The sequence below is a fragment of the Sminthopsis crassicaudata genome, chromosome 5 (assembly GCF_048593235.1).
Source record: "Sminthopsis crassicaudata isolate SCR6 chromosome 5, ASM4859323v1, whole genome shotgun sequence".
NCBI classification, from domain to species: Eukaryota; Metazoa; Chordata; class Mammalia; order Dasyuromorphia; family Dasyuridae; genus Sminthopsis; species Sminthopsis crassicaudata.
This window is the reverse complement of record NC_133621.1, coordinates 232215706-232235444: the sequence shown is the minus strand read 5'-3', so window position 1 is coordinate 232235444 and position 19739 is coordinate 232215706. Positions and strand designations below refer to the sequence as shown.

The following is a 19739-nucleotide window of genomic DNA, read 5'->3' as shown; positions in this document are numbered from 1 at the left end:
AAAGTTTCTCGATTTCTCCAGAATACCCTTTCCCCTTCTGGAGATGTTCCTTCAGTCCTTCTGTCCCACTACTCCCGTACCGTCTATAGTTAGGCTCACTTCCTAGAAGGACTAGGGCAGCCCAGACCACAAGTCAGGTATTTTGTCTCCAAGTTCGGGTTCGAGGCGCCACACAGATTCTAGTCTTCCCTAGTCCAATTCTATCTTGAGTTGGGCTAGACGGAACCTCTTTCAAATTTAGCATCTCCAAACCCTAATAGTTTTCAATTGCTTCAGTCCAAGCTTCTACTTTTCAGTGGAGACAGCCTCGTATGAGTAGCTCCTGACCCCGAAGTTCCGTCCTTCCAACTAAGGTTTCTTTCCATCCCCAAGGTTTTCCAGCTTCTCTCTAAGGAACCTTTGGGGAAAAACCATTTAGAAGGCTCCTCCAACAGCCGGAGACAAAAACGGACTGGGCGATCTCTGCTTGCTATATTGCCGCTCGAAGTGTCGGGTGGGATGGGACGGGGAGTACTAAACACTTGCTTCCACCGCTCACCCCCTCTCCCCGATCCAGGTCCCCATCGCTCCCAGAAGCCGCAGATTTAGTTACTCAGCAGGCAGCCTGTGCCTTTAAGGAGCCAGCCCTGGCAGGGTGTGCCCCGTCTCCATGGTTACTTCGGTACAGGCGGCAAGTGGGGGGGGGGGGAGCGGGTTGGGAGCCTAATCTCTCCATCAGACGGAGGTAGCTGCAGGGAAGTGGAGCGGGGTTCGAGCCCAAGCCGGTGGGAGGGAAAAGGGACTCGAACCCGGGGAGCACGGGAGGAACCCAGAGACATGCTTCTGACCCAGACGGAGCGGATGCCCCATCGCACTGGGGCCTCGGGGCTGCGGCTGGGCTGCGCCCTCAGACAATTGTCCTAGGACCCGCGTTCGGGGAGACGGCACCGAGGGTAGCGCCCGGCGCCCGCTGGCCTGGCGGGGCGGGGAAGGGCGCGGCAGGGCAGAGCAGGAAAGGGCTGCTCACCCTCTCCCCCTCCTTCCCCGCCCCTCCTCGGCGCTGAGGCCCCCCCCAGCCCCGCGCCCCGGAGGGATGGGGCGGGCGGCCGCGGCAGCCTAAGATGCCGGCGATGAGGGGGCTCCTGGCGCCGCAGAACACCTTTTTGGACACCATCGCCACGCGCTTCGACGGGACGCGTGAGTTCACCAGACCCCTTCCCAGGCAGGATCCCTCTCCGGGTGGAAGATTCCCCCTCTCCGCCTGGATTCCCGAAGAATCGCCAGCTCCCTTCCCCAAAAAGATCTCTGTGGGGTCTACAAGAACTCCCTCCCCCAAGACAAGGGGTTCTTCAGTCTTTTGTGGCATGGACCCCTTTGGCGTTCTGGTGAAGCCCATGAATCCCTTCTTAGAATAATGCTTTTTAAATGGATAGAATAAAATACAGGGTTACAAAGGAAACCAATTATATTAAAAGAAGATTATAAAAAAAATTTTTTAAGTTTATGGACCTTTGAAATCTACCCACAGACCTTGCCCTAAAGTCTCTTGGCCCTTGCAGTTCCAGTTCCACTTTGCAGAATTTTTGAAGATGGACCTTCGTCCAATCAGATTCTTGGGAAGGCAGTGCGAGGAACAGAACTGTCGTGAGTGGGCGGGAATAGAGGGGCCGAGGGAACCCGAGAGGTAATCAGGTTGTATTTGATTGAATGGTTTGGCGCTTGGGACTGTTGGCTTACTTGGCCCGATGTCTCAGTGCGGTTTCCTCACCGATCCCCCACAAAAAGATGAATGAAAGGGAGGAGACAAGTTTGCAACTGACCTAGAGCCGTCTCCCCTCCCCCACAGTCAGCTTCGTTCAGCCAAACCTTAGGTAAGGTGGGGATCCTAAATGATCGGGCTGAGAGTTCAAGGTCAGGAAAAGGAGTTTTCAAAAAGGAATGTAGAAGAAAAAACCAAACTGGTCAGGGGAAGGAAGCATAGCCTCTCCCTACCAGCCAGAGCTTCAACTCCCACCTGCTTATTATGCCCCACCAAAAAGACAAATAATCAGCCATGTTAAATTGGCAACTGGGAAAAAAAAAATAGCAGTAAAGCTAGAATAAACTCCACTTCCATAGGAAAAGAAAGTCAATGACAGAAAGGCTTGGGAGCTCCACACTTCCCTAGGAGTGATTGAGGAGCCTGGAATTGGGGCTTTGGAGAAGAGTATTAGTCTGGGATCCATGGTACTGTGTTCTGCTTCAGGCATCCATATCCTGGAATTGGGGAAAGTCTGAGTTGCACCTGGGCCTTCAGGTATAGGGAAGGGTGTGGGCGAGGGGGGGAGAGGAGAAGGGGGGTGTATAGTTAGTAATTGCCCATTCCATTAGCCCTGTACTCACTCCGATACTATTTCCCCCCAGGATGGTCTCTCCAATCACTTGGTGAGGGATAAATGGGGTTGGGGTGGAAAGGAAGGATGCTGGGAGCTGATGGAGCTCCCACCATCTGCTTCTCCATATGTTTGGTACCAGCCTAGCCTTCTGATTCAGCAACACCATTACCACCCCCAGTTACATCTTCAGCCATCACCTAAGGGACTATTCTGCTTCAAATCTCAGGGTCAGAACCAGCTAGCCAGGGTAGCTCAGTCAGAGGAGACTTTCAGTCTCTCAGTCAGGGGACTTTCCCTCCCCATCCTCCAGAGATGGAACAGATTGAAGTGGGAGGAATGGCAGGAAGCCTAGGGATCTACAGTGTGAGTTAGCTAGTCATGAGTGGAACTAAGGAAGGATTGGGAGCAAGTAGCTAACCATGTGTACACCTACACTCTCAACTAGATTTTTCAAGATGAACATAAAAGACAGTCACATATCGACACTATCCAAGATTCATTTAATAAGTCTGAAACATAGGACACACACATTCCCTTGGCCTTCTGGGAAAGAAACACAGGCACAAAAAATTAAATGTCTTTTATGTGCCAAGTACTAGCTTGGGGAAATGAACACTGTTACTTGGGGATGTCTCCATAGCCAGAGAGGGCTACAGGTGTATTTGTATATGCACATAAAGGTAGACATACGTGTGTATAGATGTATGTGTGTGTGCATACACACATATATATGTGTGTATTCTCACACATGTGCAAATATGTGTATATTGTTTATATATTTATGTATATACAAAGTTAAAGCTAATTTTGTAGGGTAGGCACAAGTATCTGGGTAAAATGAGATTTTTTTGTAAGTGTTGTTTGAGTAGAGTCTTGAAAGAAATTAGGGATTCTAGAAAAAATCAGGGATTCTAGAGGTAGAGGCATCCCAGACATAGGGTACTCTGTGAGACGGGATACCACGTGTGAGAAGTCAGTTTGATGGATTGTATGTATATGAAAAGAAACAATTTGAAGACAGACGGGAAAAGTAGATAGAGGCCAGACGAATTCATATTTGCTCTTAGAGCATGACCTCATCTGTTTACATGAGTTTCCTAATCATTTCTAAGCAGATGATTCCCAGAGTTATATGTCCAACCCTCATCTTGCTCTCTTGAGCTCCAATCTCGGTTGCTTATTGGATATTTTTAACGAGGTGCTCCATAGGCATCTCAAACTCAATGTATCCCCAATAGAACTCCTCACTGCCCCAACCCCAAATCTAGGGGAAGGGAGAGGCTGTTAGTAGTTTTCTAGTTAACCAGATTTACAAACTTGATGTCATCCATGACTCCTTACTGTCACTCACCCACATATCTATCGCCTTCTCTCATATTTGTCCACTTCTCTCCATTACTTTAGTTCAGTCTCTCCTCATATCTCACTTGTGGCCTAATTGGCCCTCTCTGCCCCAAGGTTCTTTCAACTCCAATTCATACTCTACCAAACAGATGCATTGCTGAATTGTCTAGTATACACTCACTTTCAGAGACTATGAACATAAAGACATAGAATTGGGATCTGAAGAAGACGAACATTGCAAGCATAATCTTTGACTCACATTTAGACTTCCTGGTTCATTCCAGAGCTTCACAGTAATGGAGGAAGTCCTCCATTCTCTGGTCATATCTGATACCATTGGGGAAGAGCTGTCCTGTTCTGGAGGCAGTGGAGAAAAAGCTTTGTAGCACTGGGAGCTGAGGACTAAGGAAAAGGAAACAGAAATCTCAGGAGGAAGAAATAAAACCTTAGCCCCACTCTTAGTTGGGAATCTAGGCTCATGGGATCATCTCTGTGTCTCCCATGGTTTTTTCTCCTTCTTTTCCTTTCCTTGGGCTTCTTGAAGTCATCCCTTAGAAATAGAGGAGATGGAGACTGAAATAGGGAAGTTGCCATCCCCAAATCTCAAATCAAGTGGGTTGACAAACATACTCCCTGCCTCTCTCTTTCCCTCCCTCCCTAAGTCATGCCCATAACCCTTTCTTGCAGACAGACTGTAACTTCTCTTGCAGACAGTAATTTCGTGCTGGGCAATGCCCAGGTTCGGGGATCCTTCCCTGTGGTTTACTGCTCTGATGGCTTCTGTGACCTTACCGGCTTTTCTCGGGCTGAGGTCATGCAGAGAGGCTGTGCCTGCTCCTTCCTCTATGGTCCTGACACCAGTGACCTTGTCCGGCAGCAGATCCGAAAGGCCCTAGATGAACACAAGGAGTTTAAGGCTGAGCTGATTCTATATCGAAAGAGCGGTAAGCCAGGAATAAAACCTTCTACCCCTACCTGCCGGCCAAAGGCTCCCAGTGCCAGCAAATTCCCCTTTTTCCCACTCTTCCTTTATCTCCTCCTTTTCCTTCTTCTTCTCCTTATCATCTATGCCTCTTCCATTACCTTTGTCTGCCTCCCTGTCCTCTGTACCCCTTGTCCTCCTCCCTTTCCATTTTAAACATACCAGCCCTCTTCTGTTCCCCACTTTAAAAATGATAATTAGCAACAAATTGAAGTTCTCCCCCCCCTTCACATCTTGTTTATATTGTGCCTCCTCTTCTTTCAACCCTATCCATACCTCTGTTTCTTTCTTTCCAATCAACAAGACAGGATAATCTGATCTGATCCTCTAGCCCATCCAGGAACCCTCCTGTTTCCTCCTGGGTGAGAGAGGACTTAAGATTCCACTCTCCCTTTCCTCACTGATAAGCTTCACATGAATAGCATAGGATAGGAAGTTCTTTCTACTGTCTAAGACGGACATCCAGGGATATGCACACAAAAATAATCCTCTCTTATGTGTGTATGCACCTGTGCCTCCCTCCTCCCTCCATAGCCCATCAGAGAATTTGTCTCTGTCTTGTAACAAATTTCTACTATAGCCCTAGCCTATTATTTTTGGCCCAATCTGTAATTCAGACAAACAGTAGGTGATTCTTCCTCTTCATTATGATAACCCTTCATGATATAAACAAAGCCAGTGACTAAGTCTCCTGTATCCTTCCCTTCTCCAGCCTGAATCATTCCCCCTCCTCTCCTTCCCTCCCCTCTTCTCCTCTCAGAGGAACTGTTTTCCCCGGGGGGAGAGGGGGAGGGACAGATGGTTTTTAGGAGCAAGGCCAAAGTCTTGGAGCTAGGGTAGCTCTCTTTGTACCTAGGTCTCCCTTTCTGGTGCCTTTTGGATGTAGTACCTATCAAGAATGAGAAAGGTGAGGTGGCCCTCTTCCTGGTCTCCCACAAGGACATCAGTGACTCCAAGAACCGCGGGGGACTAGACAACTGGAAGGAGGGAGGTGAGGATGGATGATGGATCTGATCATATGCCTCCCATGGGTGACAAAGCATTGGGTTAGCACTGGGAAATATCCAAAGAAAATGAAGACCCAGAAGCTCCTGCCTGTGGGAGACTGCATTCTGTCAAGGGGTTGGCTTGACTCGTGACCTAGTTATTTTGATGGCATATCAATGCCTAAGAGGCAACAGTGCCTTTAGCAACCCAGGTCAGTTGGGGTTAAGTGACTTATCCAGGGTTACATTGTTTCCTCCTGAATTCAGGGCTAGTGCTCTATCCACTGCCCTATCTAACTGCCCTCATGCCCAGCTGTCATCCAGCAAAATCCTTTGTCTTTTCAGATTTGTCAAAACAAGGTTGATTTTTTTCAAAAGACAAAATGGGAGCAACAACAACAAAGGAGCCATATAGAGTACAGGTTTATGAACCAAAGTTAACTAAAATTTAATCACAGAGTGGGCTTGGCTGGCACAGTTTAGTGGACATTCCAGTATCCCAATTCCTTCTTCTCCTTACTGTCTGGAGAACCCACCTCCATGCCCCTTTGTTCAATTATAAAGTGTCCTCTCCATCTCTGGCTCTCTGTGTCCCTCTCTTCCTCTTTCTCTTCCTCTCCTTCTCCTTTCCCTACCCCTCTCTTCTACTCCTCCTTTCCTTCCCTGTTCCCCTTTTCCCCTCCCTCTATCTCTTCCTCCTTCTTTCTCCCTCCTTCATTTCCTTCTTCCTCCCTTCCCCATCCCTCTTTCTTCCCTCTCTCTCCCTCTTTCTCTCTCTCTCTCTCTCTCTCTCTCTCTCTCTCTCTCTCTCTCTCTCTCTCTCTCTCTCTCTCTCGTTTTGTCTATCTGTCTCTGTCTCTCTCACACATACATACACACATAGATACTCACATATGTTCACATTCACATCTTCTCTTTTTTTTTTTTTTTTTGACTCTCTCCTTCAGGAAAGAAAGGGAAGCTTTTTTACTCTCTCAGCTTATTAGGAAAATAAATAAATTTAGCTCTTATTGGAAGAAAAAAAAAACCTTAATACCCATAATTTATAATTAATAGCTTTTAGATTTGAAAAGCACCTGACAAATATTTACCTTCATGATAAACTTGGAAAGTAGATGCTATTATCCCCATCCAAACAGGGTTAGGTGACTTGCCCATAACTAACTTTTTTATTTTGATCCAACACTCTTTTACTATACTATTCAGCTGCCTTGAAGCTAATAAGCTTATTACATTTGAATATATATATATATATGTACATATATATATATTTGTAATTGCAGTCCCTCATTTTTTCTTTTTTTTAAATTAAAGCTTTTTATTTACAAAACAAAACATATACATGGGTAATTTTTCAACATTGACCTTTGCAAAACTTTCTGTTCCAAAATTTCCCCTCCTTCCCCCCACTATCTCCCCTAGATGGCAGATAATCCAATAAATGTTAAATATGCTAAAATATATGTTAAATGCAATATATGTATAGATATTTATACAGTTATCTTGCTGCACAAGAAAAATCTGATCAAGAAGAAAAAAAGCCTTAGGGAAGAAAAACAAAATGCAAGCAAGCAACAACAAAAAGAGTGAAAATACTATGTTATGTTCCACACTCAATTCCCACAGTCCTTTTTCTGGGTGTAGATACCTCTCTTCATCACTGAACAATTGGAACTGGTTTGAATCATCTCATTGTTGAAGAGAGCCACATCCATCAGAATTGATCATCCTATATAGTCTTCTTGTTGCTATGTACGATGATCTGGTTCTGCTCATTTCACTCAGCATCAGTTCATGTAAGTCTCTCCAGACCTCTCTGAAATCATCCTGCTGCTCATTTCTTACAGAACAATAAAATTCCATAACATTCATATACCACAGTTTACCCACCCATTCTCCAATTGATGGGCATCCACTCAGTTTCCAGTTTCTGGCCACTACACAAAGGGCTGCTACAAATAGTTTTGCACATGTGGGTCCCTTTCTCCCCTTTAAGATCTCCCTGAGGCCCTCATATTTTTGTAAAATGTTTAGATTTAAGAATACAAAGCACTTTCCTCATAGAGAAAGATAAGACAGCATTACCATCTCCATTTTACAGATGAGGAAATTAAGCTTAGAGATTGTGATTTGTTCAGCTGTTAAGTGTCAGAACCAGAACTGCAGTCCCAGTCAGAACTCCCTCCCTTCTCCCAAAGACCAGCACATACTTCTTCAGGATGCTTCAAGCAAAGCACCCCCACAGATAGGAAAGAGGATAAGATTCACAGGTAAAGAGACAAGGGCTTTGAATTTTATGGCTTTGGAATAAGACATACTATTTTAGCCTCAGTTTCTTTGTAATACACCTATAATGATACTTATTTGATCTACTTCACAGTATTTTCATGAAGATAAAACAAGCAAATGGATATGGAAATAATTTTTAACTACAAAGTGTTCTGTAAATACTGCTCTCATTGGCATTGTTATTATAGGATCCTAGGATTGAGAACTGAAAGATTGAGAACCTTCAAAGTCACTGTCTCTAATTTCTTCATTTCTTGTATAGATATAAAATCCAGAGAGCTTGAGAGTTGTCCAAATAATAAATAGCTGGGATTCAAATATTGGTCCCCTGACTCCAAATCTAATATTCTTTCTATCTCACACCCCAGCATAACCCTGGCCTGGAAGCTTGGGCATCCAAGATCCTAGACATTTCCAGCTTCCTGCTTAGCAGAAAGACCTAACTTCTCACTGTTGTTTATTCTCTTTCTATCCTGTTCTTCACCTACTCTTCCCATTACCATACCTACCTCTGATTACTGGTAACTACCTTGTTCTACCCTCCAGGTTACTAAATACTCTATCCTACAGGGTCTATATATTGTATCCTACAGTGTGCATAGGCTATATCCTACAGTATTTTTATACTGTATCCTATGGTATCTGTATACCATATCCTACAGTCATCATACATTGTATCCTAAGTATACATAGACTGTACCCTACAGTGCCTATGTATTGTACCTACACTATCCACACACTGTACCGTCTGCAGACTGTACCCTACAGTGTCTGCAGACTGTATCTTACAGTGTCCACAGACTGTACCATACAGAATCTGCAGAATGTACCTACAACCTCTGCAGAGTATACCCTATAGTATCTAAATACTGTATCCTACCGTGTCTTTAGAGTGTACCCTACAGTGTCCACATGCTATACCCTACAGTGTCTGCAGGCTATATTCTACAATGTCTATATATTGTATCTTAGTGTCTGCATATTTATACCCTAAAGTGTTAACAGACTGTACCCTACAGTGTCCATACTGTAACAGATAATGTCTATACACTATATCCTACTGTGTCCACAGACTGTACCCTACAGTGTCTAAATACTATGCCCTGCAATGTCTGCAGATTGTATCCTACAGTGTCCACGTACTGAACCCCTACAGTATCTATATACACTGTATCCTATAGTGTCTGTCCTTTCCAGTGACTCTCATTTGCTCATTACTAATACATCATCATTTTTCTCCTCTGGGGTAGAGAGTAAGGAAGAGGAGAAACCTGATCCATGAGTTTTTTGAGGGAGCCAGCCTAGGGAAAGAGGAGAGATGGTCCTCTTGTTGAGGAAGGATGCTCCTCAGACCCTATCCATCCTTCAGGAAACAGATTATTTAAGTCAAACCAAAAAAAAGGCCTACTGATTCATTCTATACATTGTTTGTCCATCTATTTGTTTTCCTGTTTATTCCATCATCCTCAAGGGCCCCTTTCTCACAGGTGGTGGGCGGCGTAGGTACGGCCGGGCAAGGTCCAAGGGCTTCAATGCCAATAGGCGTCGTAGCCGGGCCGTACTTTATCACCTCTCTGGGCACCTGCAGAAGCAGCCAAAAAGCAAGCATAAACTCAACAAGGTTGGAAATGGGGAATGGACTTGTCTGGGTTGGGTTGAGTTGGGTTGGGAGGGAATTGAAATAGAAGGGGAAAAAGCAGAAATATTCAGAAGAGACACAAATGGACTGAGGAAGGGCAGAATGGGACTCATCCCTACCCACAATTTCCCCTCCCCCAAGATGGCCATTCTCTGACATAGGGAAAATGTAAAGGGTTAATGTCCAAGCCTCCAGAGCACTATGCCCTAAGGGAGTCCCAGCCTGGTGGGGAAGGGCACTGGGTGTGGGAAGAGAAAGTTTCTATTCCCCTAATCCTTTTCTCCATACCAGGGTGTATTTGGGGAGAAGCCAAACCTGCCCGAGTATAAAGTAGCTGCCATTCGGAAATCACCATTTATCCTGCTGCATTGTGGAGCACTGAGGGCCACCTGGGATGGGTTCATCTTGCTTGCCACGCTCTATGTAGCTGTCACTGTCCCCTACAGTGTCTGTGTCAGTGCCGCCCGGGAGCCCAATGAGGCGCGAGGCCCACCCAGTGTCTGCGACTTAGCTGTTGAGGTCCTCTTCATCCTTGGTATAACAACATTGCTCTCAGGATTTCAGGCTCTGGCTGTCCCCTCCCAGCCCAATGTGGCCCTTCCCTCAGCAGTGACTTTCCTGCCCCTTGTCCTTCCACCAAAATATGATCCAGGCTCTTTCTCCAGCTCAGCATCAACAGTCACCCCAGGAGCTCCATCTGGAACCCCATCTCCCCTCCCAGACATTCCAGTAGCCCCTTCCCTCCAGTGGCAGCCCAAGCATCCCTCCCTCTCTAAGGAGTGCCTTATCTCTCTCTTTCTGCTATCCTCCTGTTCTCTCCATGTTGACACTCCTTTCCTCCCTGGATTCCCCGCAGACATTGTGCTGAATTTCCGCACCACATTCGTATCCAAATCAGGACAAGTTGTATTTGCCCCTCGTTCCATCTGCCTCCACTATATCACCACTTGGTTTCTACTGGATGTCATTGCTGCCCTGCCCTTTGACCTGCTGCACGCCTTTAAAGTCAATGTGGTCAGTAGACTCAGTGGCTGGTGGGAAGGGAAGCCTGGGTGGGAGTGATCAGGACTTTGTGGCTGCTGGGTATGAGCTGGTGTCAAAGTCACCTCCCCTCTTCTCCCATTCTCTAGTACTTTGGAGCTCACTTGCTGAAGACCGTGCGATTATTACGGCTGCTGCGGCTGCTTCCAAGGCTGGACCGATACTCTCAGTACAGCTCCGTGGTGCTCACACTGCTCATGGCTGTCTTTGCCCTGCTTGCCCACTGGGTGGCCTGCATCTGGTTCTACATCGGGCAGCAGGAGATTGAAAGCAGCGAGTCCGAGCTCCCTGAAATTGGTACAGTGGGCATGGGGTGGGAGGGCAACCCTGAAAATAGCTACTTGCAAAGGCATGATGTGGACGTGTGCATGAGTTTTGGGATGGATGGGTGGGTGGGGGACATGAAAGAAATTATAGTATAGGTGAAGGGATCCTGAATAGTGTGATCAGAAATCACACTTAGGGAATGTATGTAGGAAGATGTCTGTAATGTATATGTATCCATTCCTCTTTTATATTCCTTTTTTAAAAATCTACTTTTATCACACCTACTGTATGCAAGGGAAAAGTTATAAATGTAAATGAGATTTGGTCGCAGCTCTGAAAATGCTTATTCTGTAGTGATAAGACATGAAAAGAAATAAATATAATGCTAATTAGAATATATCTAGTGCTTAAGAATAAATTAGATAATCATATTAAATGCCTACTATGTGCTAGGCACTGTTTTAAGTGCTGGGAATGCAAAGAAAGGCAAAAACAAAAACAAAGACACAAAAGCCCTGCCCTTGAGTCTTTGGGGTGAAGGGTAACACAACATGAAAATAACCATTTACAAACAGGGCATTTGGGGAGAATTAAATACCATGAAATCAAATGAGAGAAAAGTCACTTCTCATTGGGGAACTAAAGAAATGTTCATAGAGAATTTAATATTTTATTTTACTTTGTATGATGGTAGGCTATTAAAAGATAAAGCTAATTAGAGGAGGGCATTCCAGGCTTAGGGAATAATATGAAATAAAGGCAGGGAACTCAGTTCACATTATAAGAAAAGCAAGGTGTATAATTTGTCTGGAAAACAGGGTAGTAGAGAAAATGGTATTAAAGAAACAGTTTGGAGCCAAGTGAAACTCCATTTGGTAGACAATGAGATGCTATGGGTGATTTTAGAGCTATGATGTATTGTGATCTCAGTTATGCTTTAGGAAAATAAATCTGATGAGCCTATATAAAATGAATTGAATGGGAAATATTGTAAGCCTGGAGAGATGCTAAGAAATTATCAGAGGAGATGGGGGCCACAAATATGGAACATTAAAAAATAACATCAATATTTGTTTTGTTTTGTTCCTAATACACTGATATCATTCAGCTCTTTTCAGGAGTGTTTTACTCTTTGTGACCCTATTTGAGGTGTTCTTAGCAAAACAACTGGAGTAGTTTGCCATTTCTTTCTCCAATTTATTTTACAGATGGGGAAATTGAGGCAAATAGGGTTAAGTGACTTGCCCAGGATCACACAGCTACTACTCAGATTTGAACTCAGGTCCTCCTGAGTGGTGCTCTATCCACTGTCCCCTTTTTTATATTTCTTTAAAAAATAAACTTTTCTAACAAGGAATGGCTTTCTGAGAGAGCGAAGTAGGAAAGAACTATTCCACTGTGAGACAGTTCTAATTGACAATTTTTTTTTTCTTACATCAGACTAAATCTTTTTCTCTGCAACTTTGGGTTCCATTACTTCTACTCACAAAAACCAAATAGAACAGGTCTAATCTTTCTTCCCCAAGAGAGACCTTTAAATATTTGAAGCCTGCTCTCATATCCTTTAGGCTAGATATTCTCAGTCCCTTCAGTTCATCCTTTTGTGGAATGATCTGGAAGATTGTTTTATTATTGTTATTTTAATTTTTATGGATGCCTTTTGTTTTTCTATAACTTTAGTTTCTGATTATGCCTTCCTTTTCCCTACTTAGCAAACCACCCCATAAAGTGAAGATTTTTAAAGAAAAGGAAATAAAAGGAGAAAGGCATGTGTTCTTACCTCCTTTCTGGAGCTAACTCTGGTCATTATAAGTACAATATATTCTATTGTCGTGGTAATGGGGTGTTCTTCTCTGCTGCCTCCTCCTCTTCCTCCTTCTTTTCTCCTCTTCCTCCTCCTCTTCTTCCCCTTGGTTTCCATTTCTTTGCCATTACAAAAAGGGCTGCTTAAATTAAACACCCATATAAAAGGGTATTTTTCCCCATACCATATGAATCTTTTTTTTTCTTTTTCTTTGATTTCTTTGGGCTATAGGCCTACTAGTAGTATATGACTGGATCAAAGAGTTTGTACATTTTTGTGACTTTGGGAAAATAGTTCCAAACTGTTCTTACAATACCAAGTCATAGATCCATTAAAATAAAAAGCCTCAATACATTAAAATGCTTGTTTTCCCACAGCCTCCACAACATTTGTCATGTTATTTTCCTTCTTTTGTCATCTTTGCCAATCTAATGGATGTGAGAGGGAACATCAAAGTTGCTTTAATCTGTATTTCTCTATTAGTGATTTGGAGTATTTTTTAAAAACATGGTTATTGATAGTTTTGAAAATTATTTTTTCATGTTCTTTGATTATTTACCTATTGAGGAACAGCTTTTGTTAGAAATTTAGTTAAATTCAATAAACATTTATTAAATCCCTACTAAATAGTGTCACTGTGTTAAGTAAGCATTGTGGATACAATAAGAGGCAAAAGACAATTCTTGCCTTCAAGGAACTTACAACATAATGGATAAATTGCAATACATTTCCATCATTTCTTTGTATATCTGGGAAATGAAAACTTTATCATAGAAACATACTACAAAGATTTTTTCCCTAGTTAATTTTCTCTTATAATTTGAATAGCATTGATTTTATTTGTGCAAGTTTTTTTTTAATTTTACATAATCAACATTGTCCATTTTATCATCTTTGATTCTCTGTATATTTTTCCTCATCCATAATTTTGAAAGGTAATTTCATTGTTCTACTTTAATTTGTTTATGATATGACCTTAACATTTGTAAAGTGAATTGCTTCTCTGCATTTTGGAGACTCAGAGGTACATCATGAGAGAGTAATTATCATGGCTTTGTGGGGTTTAAAAGTTTGTAGCTTTTTTTTAATCTACAAAGGACTATGTATGAGTTATGGGAATATCTTTTGACTGGGTTGCTGATTATGTCGCTTTATGCCATAATTAACACATGTTGAAGATGTAAAGTACAGGTAAAAGATGGAGAAACCATAATGGAAGGGGAAAGGAACTTGGTATTGGAAACCAAAATAGCCTCATTCTAGGACAGCATCATCAGAGTGCAGATAACCAGTATTGTTACAAATATGGATTGCACAGCCACAGCCCTGTTGAGTGCATTCAAGAGGTTATTCCATTATTATTATATCAGAAATCAAATATCACTGGGCCAGCATTGGGAAAATCTGATGGGATCATGGAGACAGGTGACTAAGATCTTGAAGCTGAGATCATCACCCCTTATTAATAGATCTATCCTCCTACACTTGTAGGACCTCAAGAATAGGCTTTAGGGAATCTTTCCTCTCCCATATCTCAGTCCCCATTGCTATATTCCCACAAGTTGCTAGATACCTGCTCTTAGCTCAAGATTTAATACCTTTCCCTTTGCAATTTCAACTTTTTGCCTTAGATAATCTAAAATTACACTCTATCATATGACCTTTAGACCTCCTACCCCCTTCTCAGCAGTCACTAATAAGGTCCATTTGCTTTTCCTTTACTTCTTTTGCATCTGCCTTAATGCTTTGCTTCCAGACCCTGAGGACCACCTGGCTTTTCCATCTACTCTGAAGCTGAACCCTCTTATATATGTCGTCTCATTCAATTAGTATGTGAGCTCCTTGAGAACAGGGGCTGTCTTGTTTTTCTATTTGTATTGCTACATTGTTTAGTATATAGTAAGCACTTCCCAGATACTTTTTCATTGCATTCAGAAAGTTTGCCTTTGGTGACTCCAATGCCTGAAGAATAATAGAAAGATCATATGAGAAAGAAATTCAGTGCAAGGATTGTAGTGCTCTTGCTGAATAAGTACACTATGCCACAAGTTCAAACTGTTTGTTGAGCAGCTAATGATTTCCAGTATTGTAATTATGCAGTAAATATTATTAATTCACCATGGCACAGGAAAACAGAGAACATAACTTTCTGGTTAGCCAAGAGTATTCTTCCAGTTTAAGAATATGCCTCAAAGAATCTTGGGGGCACCAATCACATTTTAACAGCTTATGGAGAAAATAGTGAAATATAAGAAGTATCTGTAAGTGCTCCCATACCTAGATGATCTCGTTGGCTTTGGAAAAACCTTGAAACCACACAAGAGAAAACTAAAAGTGTTAGATTAGCTAAACAGTGGTATAAAGTGGTAAATTTGTTAATTAGGTCAGCTTTGCTTAGTCTCTATCATGTGTCTCATGGAGTAAACAGTGGGCCAGAGAAGACAAAGGTGTTCACAAGCTGGCCATGTCCAACGAAATCTCACCAAGTCGTGATTTTTCTAGGATTCAATAACTGTTATTAAAAACTTGTGATGAATTATGCTATCATTGTTAAGCAATTCAGTTATCTCATTTGTGGATATATGGTTGTAGAGAACCAAAAGCAAAGGGGAGAGAAAGATAATTCTGGTGTGGCTCTTTTAACATCATTTGGAGATCATTGGAATGAGAAATATAAATAAGATTTTAAAGACCTGGTTAAATATTTCAGGAATAGTATCCTGTGAAACACTTTATCCTGAATACTCATAGTAGGCTGATGGGTCAAGAAACAGTCTTATACCTAGAAAATAGTAGTCACTAGAAAGCTATTGTGTCTACCAATAGATGATATTGACAGTGAAACTTGGTATCCATTACATAAATTGGAGTTCTTGATGGTTGAGGTAGGATATAACTAAGAAGTTTAAAGGCTATGCATGTAGAATTAAACCTGAATTATGAATATACCACAATCCACTGCTCTACATTTTTCCAGGAAATTTTTTCTTTTTCTTTTTTTTTTGTTTATTTAGTTACTATTTTTCCCAGTTACATTCAAACAATTTTTAAAAGATTTTTAAGTTCTAGGTTCTCTCCTTTATCCCACCTATAATAAGAAAACACATGTGAAATTATACAAAACATTTCCATAAAAAAGTTGTGAAAGAAAGCATAGATCTCCTACCCTAATGAAAATTTAAAAATCCTCTAGAAAAATTAAGTTAAAAATAAGAGAGAGCTAGAGAGAGAAATAAGAATGCTTTGATCTGTATTCAGGTGCAATCAGCTCCTTTTCTGGGTACGGATAAGATTTTTCTCATATGATGAAAATGTAGTTGTGGATCACTGTATTACTGAAAATAATAGTCATTTATGGCTGGTCATCCCAAACATTGCTATTAACTTTGTATATAATATACTTTACTTTGTCTTGGAGGACTTTCCAGGTGTTTTTTTTTTCCTAAGAGCATCCTGCTCATCACTGCCCAGAGAAAAATAATATTCCATTAGAGAAACTTGCTTCAAAAAAAATTTTTTATAGTTGCTATTGTTAAATTTTGTTTCCCCCCACTTATTCTGTCTCTCCTTTCACCCTGTTACTCCTCAAAGGTAAAGTTTTGCTACCAATCACACTCCCTCCCCCAAAATGCCTTCTCTTTTATCACCCTCCCCCTCATTCTCATTTCCCATTAGTCTCCTATTTTCCTGCAAGATAAGATAGATTTCTATACCTTTATTGAGTAAGTATTTGAGCCAATTCTGAGGAGAGTAAGGTTCACTCATTCACTCTCTCCTTCCCCTCATCCCCTTCATTGTAAACTTTTTCTTGTCTCTTTTTCTATGGTATTTTGGCCAGTACCAAGTTGGAGATTATCTGCCAGAGATGAGGAGCAACACAAGGCAGTCTTGGATTCAATAAGTACACTTGATTAGGGAAGATTAATGTGGATAGTGATGCTTTGTCTCATAACCCATGTTAGTCCAAAACTATGGTCATAGCCCTGGAAGGGATAAAGGCCATTTATGATACCCAGAGAGTTGACCTTTGGCATCCATAGTATTCCCCTGCCCCAACTCACCAATGAAGAAAACTGATTTTTCCCATTTCTTTTCATATCATTAAAAATGAATGGACTGAAGCCTCAACAAGGGTCAGTGTAAAGTGACAATCAAAAGAGCCAAGGCTATTTGGAAGAGAGAGGTGATGGTCCCATTTTCTCAGACCACATCTAGAATATTACTCAGTTCTGAGAATCACAGTTTAAGAAGGATGATAAGATTAAGAGTGTCTAGAGAAAGTCAATGAGGATGATGAAAAACCCTTCATAACATGTTAGGATCATTTAAGGGAACTGCAAAATGTTTAACATGGAGAAAAGTAGACTGGTGGGGGTGAGAATCAGGGCCCAGAGATCATGAAGTAGAATTTGCAAAGAGAACAATTTATGCTTGATATCAGAAAAACCTTCCTCATGGGTCCATCAGCAAGGAGAATGTCCTGACTTGAGAATTGGTAATTTATCCTCCTTGGAGGTCTCCAAATGGGGGCAATGTTACATTGCAGCATACTAAAGAGGAGTATTTTTGAATTTGTGGTTGGATTAGATAGCTTCTGAGCCTTCTTTCTATTTATATGGTGGCTGTCACCAATGGTTCTCCTGGTTATTCTGCATCAGTTCATATGAGTCTTTCCATGTTTCTCTGAATTTTTCATATCCATCATTTCTTTAGAAGTGGGGATATCCTATTTCATTCATATGCCACAACTTCTTAATCTTTTCCTATTTAATAGGTATTTCCTTTGTTTCTAGTTCTTTGCTTCTATCCAGAGTACTGCTATAACTATAACTATAAATAAGACCTTTCTTTCTATCTCTGTTGAATGAAGACTTCTTTCTGAAACTTATTTAAGAAATATTATTATTTAGAATATCTTATGGGAAACTTAGGCTTGAATGTTTCTCCTTTATATCTAGCTGTCTCTAGAGAGGTTTCAAGTGTTCTTGAGCTGAAGGATTCTCAGCCACACAGCACAGATCAAATCCCTATTTGAAACACATTAGTCAGGATCCTTCACTTCTCTGGAACCTTCCTTTCTTGTTCAAGCTGGTCCTTGACCAATCAGTCAGTCAAAACATTTGTTAAGTATTTACTGTGTACAGGGGCTATTTTAAACTTTGAGGGTACAAAAGAAAGTCTCTCTACCCTCAAGGAACTTTCAGTTTAATGAATGGGTTCTCTCATTTGACTAGATGGCCATCACTCGTCAGAACCTCCAGTTTCATTTGGGCTCATCCCTTCAGCAGATACTTTGCAATTACCCTCACATTTCTGGGAATATGGAATTGGGGTCTCAGGCATAGAAGGGATGGGTCACATGCAACATCTGAGATCTATTAACATAAGTAATAACTCATTTCTATAGCATTTTAAAGTTTACTGAGTCTCCAAGAGATGTAGCTAGTGATTGTTAGAACCAGGTTACAAATCCGGGTGCCTTTTAGTAACAAGCCTAGTGCGCTTTCCAAAATCTTTAATGTTTAGCCCCTTCTGAATTTCTCATTAATTGGCATGTTTCTTTCCTAAATAGTTGGGAATTTCCTTTTCTTATTTTGCTCCCCTAGAGACAGGTTGTGATTTTCTAAAAAGATTTATCAACATTCAGTTTAATTCCATTCAACTCAGCAGATAATAGGCTTCTACTGTCTGGAGTCACTGTGCTGAGTGTGGGTGATTGCAGAGTAAATGGGATGCAGACTTTCTTGAGAAAAAGAGCTTAGTATAATGAGGGAAAAGAAAGGGGGAACCCCATTTCTCGGCGCATAGATAATCCCATGAGGCGCAGTGTCCCCTGTAAAATGAATTTACAGGCCCGAAAACTTAGACTGATAAATAAAAGGTTTATTGTAGGAATTTGGAAGTTAGGCTCAGTTAGAAAGACGCCAGGGTCAAAGGTGGCCACTGGCGGGCAGGAACCCTTACATGGCTGGAAGGATAGCATGTGTGGCTGAGAGGGCTCCTGCCATGAGGGCGGTCCGGCTCACCTCTTTTATACCCAAAAGATGATGGGCCGTACCCCCAAGTTCTTGGCAGTCTTTTCAGTTAGCTCAGATCAGGTGAGGGCTGGGGGAAGCTGAGCTGATGGGGGCTGGGCCCGGATATTCAAAGGGTGCCTTTGACCAGGATTTGTGAATCAAGGTCAGCCATGGTTTGGGCAATTAGAAAGGAATCTTAAAGAGACCCCAACCCTCATCAGTAGGAGGGGAAGGGAATAAACATTTATGTATTAAATGTGTTATTTAATTAATTTATCTATTTTCAATTTACCTAAATGTGTTATTTAATTAATTAAATGTATGTATTACCTGTGATGTACCAGGCACTATACTCAGTGCTTTTTATGAATATCTCATTCTATCCTATTGTGATTCCTATTTTACAGTTGATAAAACTGGGGTAAAAAAAGGTTGTGACTTACCCAGTTACCTGGGTGTCGGAGGCCATATTTAAACTCAGGTCCCCACTATACCATCTAGTTGCCTCCAAGTAAGCTAGGCCCAAGGAGACACAGAGAGGGTGGTGGGGACAATGGAAGAGAAGTGATCAGCCATTCTGGGACCAGGAATTGATACCTCCAAACTTGGGCAATCCATGTGACACTGGGGTATGATTGACACTTCCAAAGCAGCATGGGGTGAAGTTAGGGAAGGGCTCTTACAGGGATTCTTGGAGATGATGTTCTTTGTATCTTTGCAAGAAACTGAGAAAGATGAGATTTGACAAAGATTTTTCTATGCTTCAGTGTTCATAGAATTGCCAAGTTACAAATCACGGGAAATCAAAGTCTGTCCTAGCATAAATGCGTCGCACTCAACTCTCACATAGTGATGTCATTTTGATTTTCTTCAAGACAAAGGACAAAACCCACCAGTCTAGGGCTTAGATCTAAAATTCATCTTTTCTTTCTCCTCTGAGGCTGGAAAAATCTTAGGGAGTAAGCTACCCACTATTCTCTCTTTTCTCCCACAATTGTCTGGATAACTTCCCATTG

General features: G+C 41.9%; 1 protein-coding gene across 2 annotated transcripts in view; it reads left to right on the top strand.

Moving 5' to 3' along the window:
• The first annotated feature begins 695 nt into the window (after positions 1-695).
• KCNH3 (potassium voltage-gated channel subfamily H member 3) overlaps positions 696-19739 on the top strand; it is a 31176-nt gene continuing 12132 nt past the window's right edge. Inside the window, exons 1-7 of one of the 2 annotated variants that reach the window (XM_074270466.1) lie at positions 696-1176; positions 4409-4642; positions 5537-5671; positions 9443-9576; positions 9886-10129; positions 10451-10608; positions 10725-10932. In XM_074270466.1, coding sequence (XP_074126567.1) covers positions 1101-1176; positions 4409-4642; positions 5537-5671; positions 9443-9576; positions 9886-10129; positions 10451-10608; positions 10725-10932 — 1189 coding nt within the window. In that variant the 5' untranslated portion in view covers positions 696-1100. Of the gene's footprint in view, positions 1177-4408; positions 4643-5536; positions 5672-7767; positions 7937-9442; positions 9577-9885; positions 10130-10450; positions 10609-10724; positions 10933-19739 lie in introns of those variants that run through there. The other variant, XM_074270467.1, reaches the window with a different exon arrangement.